Source organism: Lontra canadensis, unplaced genomic scaffold (assembly GCF_010015895.1).
Source record: "Lontra canadensis isolate GAN:19392208 unplaced genomic scaffold, GSC_riverotter_1.0 scaffold2, whole genome shotgun sequence".
In the NCBI taxonomy this organism is placed as follows: domain Eukaryota; kingdom Metazoa; phylum Chordata; class Mammalia; order Carnivora; family Mustelidae; genus Lontra; species Lontra canadensis.
The window spans coordinates 7982395-8004764 of NW_022630996.1; the positions used below are offsets into that span (position 1 = coordinate 7982395).

Consider the following 22370-nt stretch of genomic DNA (forward strand, 5'->3'; position numbering starts at 1 on the left):
AACTTCCTAGTACTTAAAGACTGTTTTGCTGAGCTCAGTGGTGATATTAATGAATTAATTTTTTTTTAGTACTACCAAATAAAATGTATCAATATCTAGGAAGTCTGCGTAACTCAACAAACCCGTATTTTCCAAATGACTTATGTCGTAAAATCATGCATGGGTCCGTTCGAAGTGCAAAATAAATCAGTGGGATTTCTAACTGACAACAACTGATTGAATACAAAGTATATGAAAATCCAGATGTTTTCTATTAAGGAGATTTGAAAAAAAAAAGTCAGATTCTTCTCACTACTTTTTGGGGAGGGAGGGGTTAGAAAATATAATTGATTTCGTGAGAAAATACTAACGGGTAAGATGCTTAATATTATGATTTTTAAATTAATTTTAGGCATAGGTATTTAAAAAAGTTTTCATTTTAATTCCAAATGCAAGAAATATCTGTAGATAAAATCCACAGAAACAGACGTTCTCAAGAGTCCTCAGTAATTTATGAGTATAAAGGTGTCCTGAGACCAAAAAGTAGGAGAACCCCCGCCTGAAGCACTGGTCTTCAGCCTTTAGTATCAGGACCATCAGTGGAACTCTGGGTCCTACCTTTAGAGATTCTGTTTTCATTGGGCTGGGGTGCAGCGTGGACATCAGGGTTTTTTAAAAGATACTACTGTGCAGCCGAGGTTGTGAACCACCACTCAGTCCCATGCTGGAGAGGCTCCGGCCCTGGAACTTTGCCTGCACATAATGGGGTCTGTGAGCTCAGGCATTTCTTCCTCAGTCATCTGGCAGAGATTTCTCCAGCATCAGCTATATCCCAGGCACTGTTCTCAGTGCTGGAGATATGTCCATGAGAAACAGAAAACGCCTCTGCCCTTAAGGAGCTCGTGTTCCAGGCAAGGAGACAGATAATACACCGCTAGGCAGAGAGGTCTTCCTTTTCTGTAGGACCGAGGGTGGCACTAGTCAAATACCAGAGCCGGGGTGACATGTGGTCCTGATGCCTGGGCTTGCTTTGCCTTCAGACCAGGTTTTGGCCCCGGTTTGCTGCAGTCTTCGGAGCTCATGCCCCCGGAGCCCCAGCAGCCACAGACGTCGGCTGAAGCCCCGTTCACCGCCCGAGGGATCTACTCGGAGGACGTGCCATCGGTGGCCCGGCCACGGCCTGTCGGGGGCACTACAGGTACATGGGGCTGTTTAGCTTGCATTCGGCCACAGTCTGGCAGAGGACATTTCAGACTTCCCGGTGTTTCAGTGTCCCCGTGTTCGGTGACCTCCTCCACTGGTCTGAGCGGCCTTCACCTGGATCCTGGTGGAGGTGTAGGCAGGGGAAGTGGGAGGAGAGGGCAGCTGAGAGATCCCAGGACTGACGCCCTCTGGTTTGTTCCTGGGTCTGTGTCTCAGAAGCTGTCCCTTCACATGGAATTCACAACACGACTCTTCCAGGGAAGACGTTTCTAAACTCTCACGGTACACTGAAAGATCTCTGGCTGGGCTCTTGGTGTGGCGTTAAAACAGTGCTTGTTTTAAAGAAGGCATTTTTCCAGGGGTGCCTGGGTGGCTCAGTGGGTTAAAGCCTATGCCTTAGGCTCAGGTCATGATCCCAGGGTCCTGGGATTGAGCCCCACATCGGGCTCTCTGCTCAGCAGGGAGCCTGCTTCCCTTCCTCTCTCTCTCTGCCTGCCTCTCTGCCTACTTGTGATCTCTGTCTGTCAAATAAATAAATAAAATCTTAAAAAAAAAAAAAAAGGCATTTTTCCAGCTTGTGATAAGCAGCTCTGGACATTGCTGGCCAGGGGCCTGAGGGAAGTTTTTGTTTCATTTGTTCCTCATGACGAGGGTTGGTGCTCATAGGTGACAGGCAGGGCCCAGCAGGGCTGAGCTGAGGTTCCTACATGGCACTGGGCTGGTCTGCCCCAGCGGTTTACCTGAGAATTAAAAATGGCTTTTTAATTAATTATTAATTAAATTTAATTAATTATCGTTAATTATGCAATCATTAATTAAATTAATTAATTAAAAATTGCTACTTCGTGTCGCGGAACCCCATCTCAAGAACAGTTGATACTATGAACGGCTGTTCATGGTTCCCAAAGCATCTGTGGAGTTTCTAAGATTCTAAGCCCTTTTTTTTTTTTTTTTAAAGATTTTATTTATTTATTTGACAGATCACAAGTAGGCAGAGAGGCAGGCAGAGAGAGAGGAAGGGAAGCAGGCTCCCTGCTGGACAGAGAGTCCTATGCGGGGCTCGATCCCAGGACCCTGGGATCATGATCTGAGCCGAAGGCAGAGGCTTTAACCCACTGAGCCACCCAGGCACCCCTCCTTTTTTTTTTTTTTTTTAATACAGCTCAGCATACTCTGAAAAATCCTCAAATTTCATTCTACCGATCTATGTTTATTCCAAGGGCTCAAAGTCTCTCTGTTGTTTTCCCTTTTACTTTATTTTCATTTCTTCACCTTCCTGTTGGAAGCTTTAGTGAGGAGCCATGATATATTAAATAGCTTCTCTCTCTCTCTCTCTTTTTTTTTTTTTTTTTTTTTTTACTATTTTCTAACTTTCTGGATGATCCCTACCTTTATAATGTCATCAAGGAACCAGTTTAAGCCAATCTGAAACTTGTAATAATTGGTGGATAATTACCCATTATGGTTTCTTTGGAAGTTCTTGTATGTTGCATTATCAGTCAACCAAACAAATAATATATCTGGATGTCCGACAGGATTTCATATATTCTACACATGCCATACTTACAGTCAGTTTTGTTTCTCCTGCTAATCATTGTTTATTGGAACATTGTTGCATATTATATATCCCAAACAAAATTCAGACATATCCATCTTTACTCTAGAAGAATAGAGAAATGATACATATAGAACATTCGAAAAGGATATTATTTCTAATAATTTCTAATAAGAGATTAAGTTATGTAAAAACTTGTGATAGAAAATATTAAGATGTACTTTCTGATTGCGTAAAATGGTCAAATATGTCTATGTCTAAAAATTAGTAAATGCAAAATAAAGATAGTATCTGGGGAAGTATTTAGCAGATACATGGGTCCATGAGGTGTTTTTATTAGAAGATGATTTGTATAAATTGATAAGTGGGCAGACTTCAGAGCATGAATGGGCAAAGGACTGGAAGAATGAATTCACAGAAGGAATATTTGTGTGGGGTGTGTGTCACATGAAAGTAAACATATGAAAAATGCCCAGTTTTGAAAATTATTAAAGAAATGCACATTAAAACCATGGTGAGACACCATTTCAGTGTTCTATCTTTCCATAGTAACATAGTGTGACAAAATTAGTACCCAATTTCTTGCTCTGTACAATGGGCGTAATGTGTTAGTACTTACCTCCTGTCGTTGTTTTGAGGATTACAGAAGAGAAAAGATATGAAGGGCTCAAAATAGGGCCTAACATGTTGTAAACTCTCAGTGAATATCAGCTACAATTATTATGTTTTCAGTGGTGGTATAAACCACTGAACATTCGGAAAGCAGCTGGGCAACACGACTTACTGAACTTTGGATTTGGTAATTCCACTTTTGAGAATCTAGTATTTTCCTCCCCAAAGAAATCCAAACACTGGGAAAAAACTACATGTGCAAAGATATTTATTAGTGCATTATTTATAATAGCGAACAGTTGTGAGCCCCTAAATGTCTAGTAGTAAGGGAATCAGTGAGTAAATTGTGGATCTGTTTATTTATTATTAATTAATTCCTTAATTTCATTTTAGTTTTTTTTTCTTTAATTCCAGTATATTTAACATAAAGGGTTATATGAGTTTCAGGCATACAGTATAGTGATGCAGCATTTCTGTACATTACTCAGTGCTCATCATGGTAACCAAGTTTATCTCTTTTGCCTATTTCACCCATCCCTCACCTCCCTTCTCTGCTAACCATCTGTTTGTTCTCCATAGTTAAGAATTTGTTATTTTGTCTTTTTTCTTTATTTGTTTTGTTTCTTAAATTCCACATGAGTTTAATTGTATGATATTTATCTTCCTCTGACAGACTTATTTCCCTTAGCATTACATCCTCTAGCTCCATCCATGTCATCGCAAATTGCAAGATCTCATTCTTTTTTATGGCTAAGTAATAGTCCAGTGTATACACACACCACCTCTTCTTTTTTTTTTAATTAAAAAATTTTTTCAGTGTTCCAAGATCATTGTTTATGCACCACACGCGTGCTCCATGGAATACGTGCCCTCCTTAATACCACCTTTTCTTTACCCATTCATCTATGGTTGGATACTCGGGTTGCTTTCATAACTTGGCTATTGCAAATACTGCTGCTATAAACATAGAGGTGCATATATCTTTTTGCATTAATGTTTTCATTTCTTTGGGTAGATACCACTAGTGGAATTACTGGATTGTAGAGTAGTTCCATTTTTAATTTTTTGAGGAAACTCCCTACTGTTTTCCAGAGTGGCTCCACCAGTTTGCATTCCAAGCCAAAGTGCGCAAGCGTTCCTTTTTTCTCTTTCTTCTTGTCAACACCTGTTGCTTTGTGTTTTTTGTTTTTTGTTCTTACTTTAGCCATTCTGACAGGTGTGAGGTGATATCTCATTGCAGTTTTGATTTGCGTTTTCCTGATGATGAGTGATGTTGGGCATCTTTTCCTGGGTCTGGATATCTTCTTGGCAGAAGTGTCTGTTCATGTCTTTTGCCCATTTTTAATTGGATTATTTGTGGGGTTTTTTTGTTTGTTTGTTTTTGTTTTTGTTTTTGTTTTGGTACTGAGTTGTATCAGTTTTTTCTATACTTAGGATACTAACCCTTTATAGGATATGTCACTTGGAAATATCATTTCCCATGTCATAGGTTGCCTTTATTTATTTATTTATTTATTTATTTATTTATTTCCGTTAGCTAGCATATAGTACCTCATTAGTTTTTGATGTAGTGTTCAACGATTCATTGGTTGTATATGACACCCTCCTTTGCTGTGCAAAAGCTTTTTATTTATCCCAATAGTTTATTTTTGTTTTTGTTGCACTTGCTCAGGAGACGTATCTAGAAAAATACTGCTGTGGCTCATGTCAAAGAATCACTGCCTGTACTTTCTTCTAGGATTTTTGTGGTTTCAGGTCTCACATTTAGGTGTTTAATCCGTTCTCATTTTATTTTTGTTTGTGGTTTAAGAAAGTGGTCCAGTTTCATTCTTTTGCATGCTGCCGTCCAGTTTTGCCAACACCATTTGCTGAAGAGACTGTCTTTTTCCCATTGCATGTCCTTGCTTCCTTTGTGGAAGATTAGTTGACCATCTGACTGTGGGTTTATTTCTTGGCTCTCTGTTCTGTACCACTCATCTATGTGTCTCTTTGTGCCAGTACCAAACTATTTCGATCAGTATATTTTGTAGTATATCTTGAAATCTGGGATTGCGAGATCTCCAGTTTTGTTATTTTTCAAGATTGCTTTGGCTATTCAGGGTCTTTTATGGTTCCATACAAATTTTAGGATCATTTGTTCTAGTTCTTTGAAAAATACTGTTGGTATTTTGATAGGTATATTTGATAGGGATTGCATTAAATCTGTAGATTGCTTTGGGTAGTATGGACATTTTAGCAATATTTGTTATCCCAATCCATGAGCATGGACTATCTTACATTTTAGTGTGTCATCTTCAGTTTCTTCCATCAGTGTTGTATGGTTTTCAGAATACAGGTCATTTACCTCTGGTTAAGTTTATTCCTAGGTATTTTATTATTTTTGGTGCCATTATAAATGGGATTGTTTTCTTAATTTCTCTTTCTGATACTTCAATATTAGTATAGAAATGCAGCAGATTTCTGCATATTGATTTTGTATCCTGTGACCTTACTGATTAATTTATCAGTTCTAGTAGTTTTTTGGTGGAGTCTTTGGGGTTTTCTATATATAGTATCATATCTCCACAAATAGTGAAAGTTTTACTTCTTCCTTACCAATCTGAATGCCTTTTATTTCTTTTTGTTGTGTAATTGCTATGGCTAGGACTTCCAGTACTATGCTGAATAAAAGTGGTTAGTGGACATCCTTGTCTTGTTCCTCTTGATCTTAGGGGAAAATCTCTCAGTTTTTCACCATTGAGTATGATGTTAGCTGTGGGTTTTTCATATCTGGCCTTTATTATGTTGAGGTATGTTCCCTCTAAATATAGTTTTTTGAGGGTTCTTATCAGGAATTGATGTTGTACCTCAATGCTTTTTCTGCCTCTACTGAAGTGATCATATTGTTCTTTACTCTTATTGATGTGATGTATCACATTGATTTATTTAGCAATATTGAATTACCCTTGTATCCTAAGAACAAATCCCACTTGATTGTGGTGAATTATTTTTTAAATGCATTGTTGGATTTGGCTTTCTCATATTTCTGAGGATTTTTGCATTCATGTTCATCAGCGATATTGGCCTGTTGTGTGTGTTTGTGTGTGTGTGTATGAGAGAGAGAGAGAGAGAGAGAGAGAGAGATGTCTTTATCAGGGTAATGCTAGCCTCATAGAATAAATTTGGAAGATTTCCTTCCTCTTCTGTTTTCTTAGAATAGTTTGAACAAAATAGGTATTAACTCTTTTTTAAATGTTTGGTAGAATTTGGGGCACCTGGGTGGCTCTGTCAGTTAAGTGTCTGACTCTTGATTTTGGCTCAGGTCATGATCTCAGGGCTGTGGGATTGAGCCCCACACTCAGCAGGAAGTCTGCTTGGGATTCTCACTCTCTCTCTGCTCTTCCCCACCCATCTCTCTCAAATAAATGAATAAATCTTAAAAAAAAAAAATGTTTGGGTGCCTGGGTGGCTCAGTTGGTTGAGCGACTACCTTCAGCTCAGGTTATGATCCTGGAGTACTGGAATCGAGTCCCTCATCGGTCTTCCAGCTCCATGGGGAATCTGCTTCTCCCTCTGACCTCTCTCATGCTCTCTCTATCTCTCTCTCTCAAATAAATAAATAAATAAAATCTTTAAAGAAATTTTTTTAAATGTTTGGTAGAATTCATCTGTGAAGCCATTCTAGTTCTGGATTTCTGTTGGTTGGGACTTTTTTGATTACTGATTCGATTCCATCACTGTTAATTGGTCTGTTCAAATTTTCTGTTTCTTCTTGATTCAGTTTTAGGAGGTTATATGTTTCTAAGAATTTATCCATTTCTTCTAGATTGTCCAATTTGTTGGCATATAATTTTTTTATAATATTCTCTTATAATCCTTTGCATTTCTGTGGTGTTGGTTATTAATTTTTCTCTTTCATTTATGGTTTTGTTTGAGTCTTTTCTTTTCTTTCTTTCTTTTTTTTTTTTTAATGATTCTGGCCAAAGGTTTTTCAATTTTGTTGACAATTTCAAAGAACTGGCTCCTAGTTTCTATGATCTGTTCTGTTTTTTGTTTGTTTTTGTTTTTGTTTTTAGTTTCTACTTTATTTGTGCTCTGATCTTTTTTATTTTCTTCCTTTTACTGGTTTTAGGTTTAGTTTGTTCTTTCTCTAGCTCCTTTAGGTGTAAAGTTAGGTTGTTTGAGATTTTCTTCTTGAAATATGCCTGTATTGCAATAAACTTCCCTCTTAGATCAGCTTTCACTGCTTTCCAAAGATTTTGGGCCATTGTGTGTTTGTTTGTTTGTTTGTTTCATTTGTCTCCATGTGTTTTTTGATTTCCTCTTTGATTTCTTGGTCAACCCATCCATTGTTTAGCAGCATTTTATTTAACTTCCATGCATTTGTGATCTTTCCATATTTTTTTCTTGTGGTTGACTTTCATAGCATGCATAAAAGATGCATGGTATGACTTCAGTCTTTCTGAATTTGTTGAGACTTGTTTTGTGGTCTAACATATGATCTGTTCTGCAGAATGTTCCATGTGCATTTGAAAAGAATGTGTATTCTGTTTTAGGATGGAATGTTCTGAATCTGTTAGATCCCAGGGTCCAATGTGTCATTCAAAGCTACTGTGTCCTTGTTGATGTTCTGTTTGGATGATCTATCCATTGATGTAAGTGGGATGTTTTAGTTCCCTACAGTTTTATTGGATTGCTATCGATAATTTGTGTATATTTGTTAATAGCTGTTTTCTGTATTTGGGTGCTCTTATTTTATTTTTTTTTAACATTTTATTTTTATTTGACAGAGAAAGAGATCACAAGTAGACAGAGAGGTGGGGGGAAACAGGCTTCCTGCTGAGCAGACAGCCCAATTTGGGGGCTCAATCCCAGGACCCTGGGATCATGACCTGAGCTGAAGCCAGAGGCTTAACCCACTGAGCCACCCAGGTGCCCCATGGGTGCTCTTATATTGGTTGCATAAATATTTACAATTGTTATATCTTTATTTTGGATTGTTTCCTCTATGATTATGTAGTGTTCTTCTTTGTCTTTTGTTACAGTTTTTGTCTGATATAAATATTCCTATCCCAGCTTTCTTTTCACTTCCATTTGCATGATATATATTTTTTCATTTCTATACTTTCAATCTGTATGGGTCTTAGGTCTGAAATGGGTCTTTTGTAGGCAGCATATTTTTGTTTTTTTTAATCCATTCTGTCCCCCCCCCCATGTCTTTTGAATGTTGCATTTAGTCCATTTACATTCAAAATAATTATTGGTAAGTATGTACTTACTGTCATTTTATCACTTGTTTTATGGTTGTTTTGTAGTTCTTCTCTATTCCCTTCTCTTGCTCTCTTATCTCTTGGTGGCCTGGCTTAATTTAGGGATATACTTCAATTCCCTTCTCTTCATTTTTTTCAGATCCATTACTGATTTTTTCTTGTGGTTACCATTAGGTTTATATATAACATCTTATGCATATTGCAGTCTATTTTAACTTGATGGTCATTTAAGTTTGAACCCATTCTAAAAGCACTACATTTTTACTCTTCACCCTTCCATGTTTTAGGTAAATGGTGTCATACTTCGCATCCTTTTATTTTGTGAATCCCTTGACTGATTTTTATAGATATACTTAATTTGTACTGTTTTTGTGCTTCCTACTGTTCTTATTTTTGCTATGGTCTCATTTCTACAACAAGTCCCCTTTAACATTTCTTGTAGGGCTAGTTTAGTGGTGATGAATTCCTTTAACTTTTGTTTGTCTGGGAGACTCTTTATCTCTCTTTGTATTGTGAATCATAGCCTTGATAGAGTATTCGTGGTTGCAGGCTTTTTTTTTTTTTTTTTTCCTTTCAGCACTTTGAATATGTCATGTCACTCCCTTTTGGTCTGCAAAGTTTCCACTGATAGCTATATGGGGCTTCCCTTGTATGTAACTGTTTTCTTTTCTCTTGCTCTTTTTGAAACTCTCTGTTTATCACAATTTTCTTGCCATTTTAATTACTGTGTGTTTTGTTGTGGACCTCCTTTGGTTGGTTTTATTGAAAGCTCTCTGTGCTTCTAAGATCTGAATTTCTTTTTCCTTCCCCAGATTTGGGAAGTTTTCAGCTATTTCTTCAAATATATTTTCTGCCCCCTTTTCTCTCTCTTCTTCTGGGATCCTTATAATGCAAATATTGTACTTGATGGTGTTCCTGAGTTCCCTTAATCTAGACTCATTTTTTATGATTCTTTTTTTCTCTCCCCTGTTCAACTTGATTGTTTCCCATTACTCTGTCCTCCAGAAGTTTCAGTGACTGAGTTCTTCATCTCTGATTCATTCTTTATGTTTTCTGTCTCTTTGTTGAGGGTCTCACTGAGATCCTCCACTCACTTCTCAAGTCCAGTGAGTATCTTTATGATTATTACTTTAAATTCTTTATCTGGCGGGGTGCCTAGGTGGCTCAGTTGTTAGGCATCTGGCTTTGGCTCAGGTCATGATCCCAGAGTCCTGGGATCAAGTCCTGTGTCAGGCTCCCTGCTCAGTGGGAAGCCTGCTTCTCTCTCTCCTACTCCCCTTGCTTGTGTTCCCTCTCTCACTGTCTCTGTCTCTCTGTCAAATAAATAAATAAAATCTTTAAAAAAAATTCTTTATCTGGCATATTACTTATCTCTCTTTCATTTAGCTTTCTTGCTGTGATTTTGTCCTCACTTGCATTTGGGACATAGTCCTCTGTCTCTTCATTTTGTCTAATCCTCTGTGTCTGTTTCTGTGTGTTAGGAAAGTCAGCTATATCTTCTGCTCTTGAAAGTAGTGGTCTTATGAAGAAGAGGTGCTGTGGTGCCCTGCGGTGTCCTCTGTTCACCAGAATCTGGTGCTTAAGTGGTATCTCCTAAGCACCCCCTGCGTGAGAGAGCCCCCTACGTTGTGGCTGTGCCACTTTTGCCTTCAGTGCAGTTGTTGGTGATGGCTCTCATTGCCTATTGTGGGCAAGATTTGGACCCTTGTTGTTAATGGGCCATCTGGGACCACTGGGCTTGTTTTGGGTCAGACCAGGTGTTTGCCAGAGATACAGTAGCACTGAACTGCAGGGCACTTTCCCTGTGTTGTCCCCTTAGAAGCTTTTCTTGGTTAGCGGGGCTTGCAGTCACAACAGATGCCTGCCCCCAGCCCAGTGCTGGGATCCCAGTTGGACTGCTGTGCGTGTGGTTATCTTCCTCTCACTCCAGAGCAGGAATCCCTTTCTGAGTGGTGCTGATCCCTGTCAGGGCTGCTTGCTTACTGCCATGCTATGACACTTCTTTGTATGGATTCCTGCCAAGGTGGGTTGGAGGGAGTGTGTCTGCAGGAGGATACAGGAACAGTGTGCCCAGTGTTAGCAGAGCTTCTCAGTTCTGCCTGGGGAGGAACCTGGAGCTTCTTTGGAGAGGTGCTAAGGACAGGTAGGAGGGGGTGGGTCCACAGAAGTGTGTGGGGACAGAGGGCACTGTTAGGGAGCTAGTGGAGAGTATTTGTGCTGTGCTGGTTCCTGCAGGTGTCACCTATATGTAGGCTGGGAGTGGTGGGCAGGGAAGTGGCATCTCTATACCCCAGGCGTTTTACAAACTGCTGCCTCTATGCTGTATCAAAGTGGGGCTGTTTTTGCGCTGTCTCTTTAAGGGTCGGGACTCAGTTTCCTCTCACTCTCTGGCTTCCAGAGTTGAGCCTATTCATTTTTAAAGTTCTAGGTCTTAACCCCCACTGATTTTAAGAATTCTTGAAGTTAAGACCCTCTGGTTTTCGAAGCCAAATGATATGGGGATTATATTCCCAGTGCAGGCCTGCTGTGCCTGGGGTGCCTGAGCTGGAGTCTTCTCCTCTCCCTTCTCTGTGCTTGCAGTGACCCTCCTCCTGAGGACAGTCTGGAGGGTTGGTTTGGTTCCCGACCGCATCTCTGCCCTACCTACCCTTTCTGATGTGGCTCCTTCTCTGTGTTTAGCTGTGGAGAGTCTGTTCTGCCAGTCTTCGGGTCATTTTCCGGGTTATTTACCCTGATGTGGGTGTTCTCTAGGTGTATCTGTGGGATGAGGTGAGCTTAAGGTTCTACTTCACCATCTTCCCAAGAAGTCCCCAGTTGTGCAGCTCTTTAAAATGAAGAGCTCAGAAAGAATAAAAAAAAAGAGGGTTTTAAGATTTCCCAGTTGCCTCTTACTTTTATGGTACTTGACCTATTTTATCTCTTTCAGTTCTTGAAATAACATCATGAGGTGAATTTTTAATCCCCATTTGAGAATTGAGGCATCAAGGCTCAGTGGGAGTGGTAGCCAGCTGCCCAAGATCACAGTGGCAGGGCTGGAGTGCAAACCCAGGTTTCCTGCGTGTGATGCCCTACTTGCATCGTGGGGAAAGCCTGTGCTGTAACCTTAAGTTAACAAAACAAGATACAGAACTGTGTCTCAATTAGGATTTCAACTACCACTGTAGTTTTAACACAAAGGTATGCTTTTCTGTCTACATACTTGTCTGCACCTTGGTAAACACTGGAGAACAGTGTGCTGCATTTTTGTTCTTTGCAGGATTTGCTGAATGTGTGTTGGGCAAACAGTACTGATGGTCCTAATAATTTTAATAACTATATAAAACTTCAGTAACTGGCAAGAGTTTCTGCAGGGTACATTGCTCTGATAGGAGCCGGGCAGATTTTTTCTGACCTTTAGTTATTAGATATCCAAATAAAATTGTGGTATTCCTTTTTTTTTTTTTTCTTTAATGTATTTGGTTAATGGAGGCTGTTAATTTGATAGGTCGAGTAGGAGAGAACTGGAAGGTGGAGAGGCCCACCTCCCCTACCTCTGTGAAATCTCTGAACCTTGTAGGACCGGTCCACACAGCACAGATGTATTTTATGATCTGAGAAGCTTTTGGATACAAGTATTTTATTTCACAGTGCTTAAAGATTACTTTTTTCCTCCCTTAATCTATGAAATAGGGATATATCCATATACCAGAAGTTGATGGAGGAGAAAATATGTCATTTATAGCCCAGCCTTCATAGCTACTTGAGACTACAGCATGTCTACGTGGGGAGCATGTGCTCTAGAGAGACTCCTGGCTTTAGCCATCAGTATACCTCACTGGGGAAGCTGGGGGGAGGGGGTCTTAAATTTTTAATTATGACATAGCCAAGTTATGGGAAAAATATGAGTATAGTGAAAATAAATGTACTTAAACATTCTGAGAGGAAAGAGATAGGCACCCTGCCTTTTAAGAAAAAAAAAAAAATGCATATTGTATTTTCTCTCCTTGTGAGTCTCAAAGCCACGAGCAAGAAGGAACTAGGTTACATCTTCTTTATGACTCCAAAACATTTCACTCATTTTTTCTAAGTAAGATCATCCTTATTTGTAACCTTTATAAAAATGAACAGAAGGGCCCTCTATTATAGCCATTATACCCTGTCCTTTGATGTCTAGCCAGGAAAATAAGAACATCACTGTATTCAATGGAAATAAGAGCCCATGAACCAAGAAGCTCACGGTCTGTTTTCCGTAGGAAATGTTGTTCTCTGGAGATAGAATTGGTGCCATGTTTGAATACTGCTTGTATCCCTTGTCCCTAAGGAAGAGCTGTGGTCAGAACTGAAGTGTCTTGAGCACAAGTGTCCGACTCTTGGTTTCAGCTCAGGTCATGATTTCATGTCGTGAGATTGAGCCCATGTGTTGGGCTCCCTGCTCAGCGGGGAGTCTGCTGGAGATTTTCTCTCTCTCTCCCTTTTCTTCTGCCCCTCCTCTCTTTCTCAAATAAATAAATCTAAAGCCAAAACCAAAACAAAAAACAAACAAACAAAAAACTGGAGTGTCTTGCCAGGCAGCCTCACTTCCCAACAAGTGGTGACCAGCCTGTCCCACTGTGTTCCTTCAGGCTCCCAGATTCAGCACCTGACACAGGTGGGAATTGCAAGCAGAATTGGAGCCCAGCCAGTGGAAATCCCACCCAGCAGAGGTGGCCAGTATGGGGGACCCGGCTGGCCTTCATATGGGGAGGATGAAGCTGGCCGAAGAGAGGCTGTGAGTATCTTGTGTTTGGGTCATCACTGAAAACTCAGACATAATCATTAAATTTAGCTGCTTCTGCTTTGAGGATCCCTTTTTAAAACCTACATAAAAAAAAGTTTTAACCTCTCTCCCTTTTCTCTGTGAGTGTATTTTTGCTTGCAGTTTTTAAGTAGTAAATTCCCACCCACCCAGGGTGGCTAATTACACTGAACTTAGAGAAAGCATATAATTTTACCTGAGGCAGATTTCAGGCTTAAAGTAGTGAATTTTTGAAAATAACCTTTTAAAAAGATAGTAAAAGTGATACTCATTACAGAAAATCTGGACAGAGACCTATAAGTAACAGCTACCTTTAAAATTTTTCTAATTTTGTTTTATCAGTTAAAAAAATTTTTTTTTCTAATTTTTATATAATGTGGTAAAACACACATAATATAAAATTTGCCATCTTAGACACTTTGAAGTATACAGTTCAGTGGTTTTAAGTACATCCACGATGTCACGCTACTATCTCCACCATCTATCTCCATAGTATTTTTCATCTTATAAAGTGGAAATTCTTTGCTCATTAAACACTAAGTGCTTTTGCCCTCCCCCCTCCCAACCCCGGCTGCAGGCAACCACAGTTGTACTTTCTGACTCTGATTTTGACTTTCAAGTAGTGAATTTGAACCTGTAGGTGACTAAAATCTGAACTTGATCTTTGGCGTTATTGGGTAAATTTGCATGATCTTACATACCTACTTGCTCCCCATTTATGGTTTGTTGTGGGCTTATCCATATCATTTCCGTTATGACCCCCCCCCCCCCCCACGGAGTTGCTTCAGCCATAAGCTCACAATTTGGGGGTCCCAAGGCACAGTTTCTCTTAGAGGCTTCTCATCCCTTTGATCACTCCTTTATAGGGATGGGATCAATACAGGCACAGATGCTCTCCTTTGTTTTTCTCAAGAATTTTACATGCATTTACATGTCTTTCCAGCAAATGCACTAAATTATTTTCCTGACCGGAGGCTTCTACTACTCAGTGAAAGAAAATTAATTTGAGAATATAATTTTACTCTAATAGATACATTGTTATACTTTGAATTTCAGGTGTCTGCTTTACATTGCTGACCTTTTTCTGCCTTCATTGTGCCTAACTTATTTTCATAAGGTATTTTGGATTTTCCTAACAAACCCAGTGTTTACTTGACACTGACACTTTATCACTATTTGGAAACGTGAGGGCTTGAATGCCATGTTTACCAGGAGACTTACTTTTTAACATCAGTGAAACCACAGATTTAGTACTCATGTATATATCTAAAGAGAGATTTTTCACTGAAAAAATATGAAAAAATCACTGAAAAGTACAATAATTCTAGTCCAATGAATGCCCAATTACTTTATATTATGCAAATATAAGCAAAACTGTTGTCCTAGTGCAGATAACTTTTTAAAGAAAAGGCTGTGTAGAAGAGTCAGTAGATACACAAATAAAATAGAAAATGATTTTGTGACATTCCCCAATGTGCTGTGGTCCCTGTGTGTGTCACATGCACACCCTCTCAGGGCTCGAGTGCCAGAGCAAAGCAGTTCTTGTCGATCTTTCTGCAAGTACTTGCTCGTCTCTTCCAACTCTCAGATACTCTCATCTGACCCTTCACCTCCACAGGACACCCCAGCTCTCCAGGTCCCTTCCTGTTATCCCAGTGGGCCCCTCCCTTGCACACACAGGGGCACCGAGACTTGGCCAACCTCATCATTCTTTCTGTCTACCTTTAAGCCAGTATTTAATAGGTACCTGTTAAGTTCAGGGCTTGTTTTTTTTGTACTGCTCTCCCTCCAGCAGTTCTTCTACAGTTTCTATATTCCATCCCAGGGGCCTTCTGGGAGGGCCCCGTTCCGTGGGAGGTGGGCAGGAGGAGTTCAAGTCCCGGGGGCACGCCCACCACCAGTTTGAATGGGATTTTCCCTCCTGCGCTTCCCTGGGAAGCCCAGTGACGTTTGCCGTGTTTTTTCAGACGCACGTGCTTGGACATCAGGAGTACTCTAACTCACCGCTGTTCCAGGTGCCAAGGACTTCAGGCAGGGAGCCCTCCGCTCCTCCCGGGAACCTCCCGCACAGGGGGCTGCAGGGCGCGGGGCTGACTTACACCACCAGCTCCACGGAAGACCTCCAGCCCGGCCACTCTTCAGCTTCACTCATCAAAGCGATCCGCGAGGAGCTGCTCCGGCTTTCCCAGAAACAGACCGCCGTGCAGAACTTCCACAGCTGATCGGCATCGCCTTGCAAATTTGCCAAGTATCCGCTTCCCGTGGAAGCAAGACTAAACGGAAATCAATGAAATGGGTGTTGGTGAGAGAACGCGCCTCTCCTGGGCTAGGTGCCCGTGCGAGGGAGCAAGTGGCAAAGTTAGAAGATGCCATAAGTCACGGGACGGCTCACGATGCTTTTAATAAGTGGGCAATTTTTTGACCACTTGGGTTGTAGTCGACATGTACATACTTTTGGCCAAAAGCCAGCAGCATTTCTTGAAGGCGAACCACAAACCTAAGCTAACGAAAAAAATAATCACTAAATTCATCTCCTTTTTAAAGGTAAAAGGTGGAAATGTGTAGATGGTATAGGGATGAACAGAATCGAGCATTTCCTTGGGAAGGTGTGATTCAGACTGGTTTGTATGATGAACTTGCTGGTTTGTTTTCTGAGAAAAGAGATTTGAAGACATTTTATTAACAGCTTGATTTCCCTCTTTTTCTCCATAGGAACTTATTTTAATAGTCATGTTAACAACAAAAATACTAAGACTGTTTGGGAATTAAAAAAGCTACTAGTGAGAAACCAAATGATAGATTGTAGAGCCTGATGATTCCAAAAGAAGCCATCATCTGCATTTTTCCTTCTTCTTCTGGTGCTACAGCTCCGAGGGCCCCTCCACCTTTATGTCTGTGAAATGCAACTTTGGTTTTTGCAGTGGAAGAACACGCTGAAGATTTCATTTTGTTCTAGAAAGAAAAAAAACAACCAACCTCCCAAACGGGCTAGGGGGGGCCTGGGGGAAAGCTTAATATTTAGTTGGTTATTCAAAATACATATTGAAGTTTAGATTTACATTCTTAATTGTATTTGCTGTTTATTAATTGGGCGCATGCAAGTACCAACAACATCCCATTTCGGTGCATGCCGTCATTAAGGTCAGACCTACAGAAGGAGGCTTTCAGGAGGTCATAACCAATCCTTGCACTTGGCTGATGAGTTGCTCACAAATTGTTTGAATGAGAAAAAAATTATTTACCAAAACTACCGGGGCCAACAAATTGTTATTCACAAGTACATTTCTAGTAATCACATTCTCTGTGTTCAAGACCTGGAAATGGAACAGAGTTCAATCCAGCCTCTCAGTAACAAATCAAGAAATGTAAAGAAGAGCTTTGAGGACCACAAGGAAAAGGCAAGAGTTGCTCCTGGTTTCTGATTTTATTGTGCATGACCACTAAGTGACTGTTAAAACCATCTTATGTTCTTGGGGCCTGACAGAGGGTACCATCTGTCTTGAGATTCACTCCTGAAGTAAACATTTCCCTACTTCTCAAGCTAGAGTAAGGAGTATAATAACAAGGGCCATTCTTTTTTCTGATACCTGAGAGAAGCGCAGAGGAAAACAATAACAGATTTCCACTAGGAATCCTTTATTAGATTCGCTAATACTTTTGATGAACGACAGATAAACAGAGATTTGGAGCTCTGATGAATCAAAATCTGTAACAGATTTTAAGAACCCTGAAACAGCTAAAATAGGTTTCCGAAGTGTAATCATTGGGAGCCACAATCATGTTTTAGCGCTTCCTTAATGAAGCCGGTCAGACAGTCTGATGATACAGGGAATATTTCTTCTGGGAAGTTAAATGTAGCCTTTTCTTCCTCTATGCCAGTATTCGGGAAATACCAGCCTTCCTGAATATGTTAGGAATTTGAGATAGCCAAGCAGAATTTTATTATGGACACCTTACAGTAAATTCAGGTCGTGTGACAGCAAATGGAGTAAACGTAGGCCCTCTCCTCCCATTCTGCTCAGTGTCCTCTTTGCACACAGTGTACTAAGAATGGTTACCTCCTCTGTACATCCCAGAAATGGGTGTCTGTTTTCCAGAGGGCTGCAGTAGTGATTTTGATGCCTTTCAGATTAGTATAAAAGGATTCCACCTGTATTGTTATGCTTAGAATTGATAGACTTTTCAACTAATGTCATGACCAAAGATAACATAGGATAACCGGTGTTGTGTGGTGTGGTGTGGTGTGGGCAGGCTCATGGGATCACCAGCACTCTTGTTTTGATTGTAAAGCACACTGTGCACCTGTTTCCTCTGAACACCTACAGCAGCTTCCTGTCACCAAACTCAGGACAGACTGACTGTTGTTGGGAGCACCACACCCAGGTGGGTCTTTGGACACTCGGTTAACATGATCTACTGAAAAGAAAGGTTCTCATGTTGATCTTGTGTGGCTTTGAAGTTCCATTAACTGAAGTACTCTAAAATGAAAAGTCAAATTTTGTGTCTATTCTCTTTTCCTAGTTTAAGTCTGGTGGTGGGACGCTTGGGTGGCTCAGCTGGTTAAGTGGCTGCCTTCGGCTCAGGTCATGATCCTAAGGTCCTGGAATTGAATCCCACATTGGGCTCCTTGCTCAACAGGGAGCCTGCTTCTCCCAGTCTGCCTGCCACTTCCCCTGCTTGTGCTCACTCTCTCTGATTAAAAAAAAAATAATAGTAAAAAAAAAAAAAAAAGTTCTGGTGGTAATCATGCAAGCCATTAGGTTGAGTCAGAATTTCAGAGAGGGTTGGAGATCATTTTCAGAGTCTACTTAGTCACCAACTTGCTATGTCAGGTACCTTCCCGAGCCTCTTTCTCCCCATCAGCCAGATGAGGACAGACCTCTTCTGTCCACCTCCCAGAATCGATTGTTTCAAGATTCAGATACGATCTTGTATGCAAACAACCCTCGAGGAGGGTGCACAAAGCTTGGTGAAATGTAAAATGTTATCTGTATGATTGAACTGGTATTGGACAGCCCGACATGCTGTTATCTACCAGTGAATGATTTCACATGGAAGTAACCAAAGCAAAACTAAGGGCGCCATGTGACTCCTCTTCCTCTTTCTCTATTTGCTTGAAATTCACTTCCTTCATCCTTAACTTTAAAACATCATTTATCAAACATCTTTTTGCACCTGAAGTTTTGCCGTTTCTAGCACCCAAAATGTCAACATTATTCTTGTCTTTTAGAGCTTAGAATCTAAATCAGATAGCATAGCTGGGTATAAAAGATGGAAGCTACAGATACATCATGTGGTGTGAACATCAGTAAGATTCACTGAAAATACGCAAGTGCATTGGGTACTCAGGAGAAGGGATGTTGCACATTTGGAAACCATGGGATCCTGGGGAGAAGCCCACTTCAAAAGCTACTTTAATGAAGGTGGGGGATCTGGTGAGATGGCAAGGGAAGAGCTGGGAATGGGTGTGGCGAAGGATGGAGAAATTGGAGGAAGCTGTCCTTGAAAATGAACTTGATCTGCTGTAATATGGAGACAGGATCCCTAACTGCACCATATAGGGAGTTCTAATTAAACAAGAGGAGGAAATGGGACTGTGAGAATGTGTTGGCAAGAATACACTGAGACAGTGGCTGGGTCTGTGAAGAAGGTCTGCACAGCAAGAGATCCAGTCTGGAGGAGGGAAGAGAAGGGTACCAAGAACTGAAGGACCAATTGTAAAGTATGAAAATATTGTAAGAATTCCACTGAGGTTTACTGCTTAGGGCAGCTCTCAGTGGTCAGCCATTCAAACACATTAAGTGCTTTGTGGAGCATATTAGGTTATAACTAAATATATTCCACTTCTTTGTAGCTGTCTACACAATTTTCTCCAAATTTTATTTGATTTCAGAATATGTTTTGACTTTGGTAGGACATGGCTTTTGAGCACCAGACGAAGCAGGTTTTGCCAGCCAGATTTTTCAGGGCCTGAGGCCTGTGATGCAAAGCATAGGTGACGGTGTACCTGAAGGCTTTGGGCCAAAACAGGTAATTCTGTGTTTTATGAGCCTCCCATTTAATTGTGTACTGGGTCAGTGTTTACTGCATTGCCCTTCTTAGTGCTCCAGTGGCCAAACCAGTCACTGGGACACCGATTTGCATTTGCAGTAATTCACACGTTAATCATTAAATACACTTCTCTTTCCCTTTCATATTAGATTCTTAGACATGAATGCATTTGCTGGTTGAAAGGAAAGCTGGTTAAGGTTCTGGGCAGGCGAGAAGGGGGCCTCCAGTCTTAACGGCCATACCGACTTCAGCTCAAGGTGAGCTTTAGCCATTCCATTTCTACCTCCAAAGCCAGTCTCCAGAGCCTGCTTATCCACATTTGTCCCTGACGGGAGCGTGAAGGAGTCCACTTCTGGACATGCACACTGACCATTTGGTCACAAAACACATTTTTATGGAATGGTAACCTGGACTTCATTTTTACATTTAATCCAACACATGAATGAATATTCTTAAAACAGGTGAGAGGGGTCTCTAAGAGCAGCTGCTGTAACATACTCATAAAATGTAATAGGCTCACACTTACTACCTAATGAATAAGGAGTGTGTATATTTTAGGTTTCTTTTGATATTCTTGGAAGTGACTTTGAGTGTTTAGGACTCCCCTCCCTAGTATTAAAAAGACTTGAAAACTGAAACCTCACGGTACGATCCTAATTCCATGCTCATGTGTGTTAACAGTACATTTAAGAACTTATCTTAAGAACATGCAGCAGCATTGAAATTTAGGAAAAGAATATTAAATGCCTTGGAAATACGAAGCAAAGTTAGGAACCAGCGAGCAAGTGAGAGAAGGAATGGATGTCTTAATCTGAGGTGGTCTAGTCCAAAGTAGTTTCCCACAGGGTAGTTCTACAGGATCCTTGCTTTTCCTTCTTCTTCCAAGTTTTTCTTCTCTGGGGCCACTTCACATTTCAAGAAAGAGTGAATGGTAGAAGGGACAGAGATAGAAATTGGAGTCATTTGAGTTGCTCGGTCCCTGGTTCCACCGAAACATTTCTGGACATCTTGGAGCATCATGAAGGGTCTCATGCCCCCGGTTTAGGCATTCATGACTTGATTTCCTAAGTGTGCAAGTTAGGAATAGTACAGGACCAAGTTTAAGCCAGACTCCCTGTATTGTTCCTTTTGTTCATGTGGAAAAAGAAGGAGACTCCACTGATGAATGCACTCGCTCTAAACACCAGAGGGCTCATTTCAGAAAGGGGGGTAAACACTGAGCTTGGCCCTCCTCCAGAGAATCCTTGAGGGAGCGTGGAGATTGGGTTCATTACCCTGGCTCAGCAGAGCTACTCTGGGCTACCCACCTGTCTCCTCCTACTTTGTCAAGGTCCATGTTCTTCAGACTTCCTGCACTCATTCCTGGACTGTGAGTGATTATGTACGAAAATATGCAGAGTAAATTGAGGCCACCTGTGGCATCGATACTGCAACTTGAACTTGACAATCATGGTTTGCTGGTCTCAAATGGGCACTTAAATTTCAGCGTGGGTATATGATTTAGTAATTGAACCTTCCTTTCTATTTGTCGGTTATGTTTCTACCCTTCGATTAGCCGCCCTGTTTTCTAATGTGCTGTAGAGTTTTTGAAATAATTTATGCAAGTGTTTGGTTTCCATGTTTACAATTTATACTGCTTTCCTAGCATTTTAAATGGAAATGTCAATAAATGCTATAATTGGTGTCAAATGATCTTTTCTGTTTATTTCCTTTGTAATGCGATTTTCTCATTTGTAGAGTGTGATCGTAGAAGGAAATGATCTCTTCCTCTAATGGTTGTGTCCCTGATAAGAACACCTAGGACCTTCATTTTCTAAGGAGTTAAGTTGAAATAAATCTAGTCTGCTCGTGCAAATTGCAGAACTGTTCATTCCTCCCTTGGCTGGTACCACCCGCTTCTGCCCACTATGTTTTGCTTTTCTGCTTCCCGCTAATCAGATTGATGCTTCCACTAAGAGCAGATTCATTTTGGAATTAAAGGATTAGGTCTCTACAATCTAGAATGATAAAGGAGAAGATCAAAGTCTGCACAATCCTGGAGGGGCATAGGGTAAACCTGGAGTTGTTTATGAAACCCAAGACAATAATGCCTTGAAACTGAGAAAAGCAAAAGGAGCAAAATGCGGGGCAACAGCACAACGGCATGAAATGTGGAAACATGGATAGGATCTGGGAACAACAAGAACAATAACAAATGACATTAGAGGAAAAAGTAATGAAACCCAAATCAAGTTCATAGGGTAGTTAGCAGTATTGTACAAAGGTTAATTTGTTGGTTTTGCTAACTTTACTGTGATTACTAAGACTTCTCTCAGGGGACATGCAGAAACACTCTACTTTTACAGTTTTTATCTACATCTAAAATGGTTTAACAATTTACAAATCTGGTACAGAGGAAGCCGCTGGACCCTGTGCAGAGAGGCTCATGTGAGCCTGCTGGGGGCAGCCACCACCCAGCCCCTGCCATGCTTCTCAGAGCAGCTGGTTCCTGTTAGAAGTTGGAACCACAGTTAACAACAGCCAAGTCTTGGCAGAAAATAAACCTCCATGTAGGAGTAGTCATAGGATCAACCAAAGGAGAGTTTGGACCTAAAAATTGGAAAAAAGAAAGAGACCTTAAGGAAAGTATGTTTTAAATGACAAAACCAAATATTAATCCTTGAAGGAAAAATAAGGGAATTTTAAAACAAATGCACTCTAGTATTTTCAACATAGCTGGCAGTTTTAATTAATATATCCTCATGTTTTAATAAACATAGCTTTAGATTAAAAAAAAAAAGAACAAGCAAAATACAATGGAGACTAAGTGCCGCAACTGGTTCCCCTAAGAGATTTTATATGTTCTGCACGTAAATAGGTTCAAAACCATAGAAGAACAAGGAGTTACTGGAAGTAGCTAAGTTGTGAAAGAAAGATCAGGCTGGTCCCACGCCCAGAGTCTGAGCAC

At 40.5% G+C, this 22370-nt stretch overlaps 1 protein-coding gene across 1 annotated transcript in view; it reads left to right on the plus strand.

Moving 5' to 3' along the window:
- Positions 1-16364, plus strand: part of KIAA1549 (KIAA1549 ortholog) — a 129927-nt gene extending 113563 nt beyond the window's left edge. Inside the window, exons 19-21 of the mRNA XM_032866486.1 lie at positions 1020-1177; positions 13200-13345; positions 15340-16364. Coding sequence (XP_032722377.1) covers positions 1020-1177; positions 13200-13345; positions 15340-15594 — 559 coding nt within the window. The 3' untranslated portion in view covers positions 15595-16364. The remainder of the gene's footprint in view (positions 1-1019; positions 1178-13199; positions 13346-15339) is intronic.
- Positions 16365-22370: the final 6006 nt, after the last annotated feature.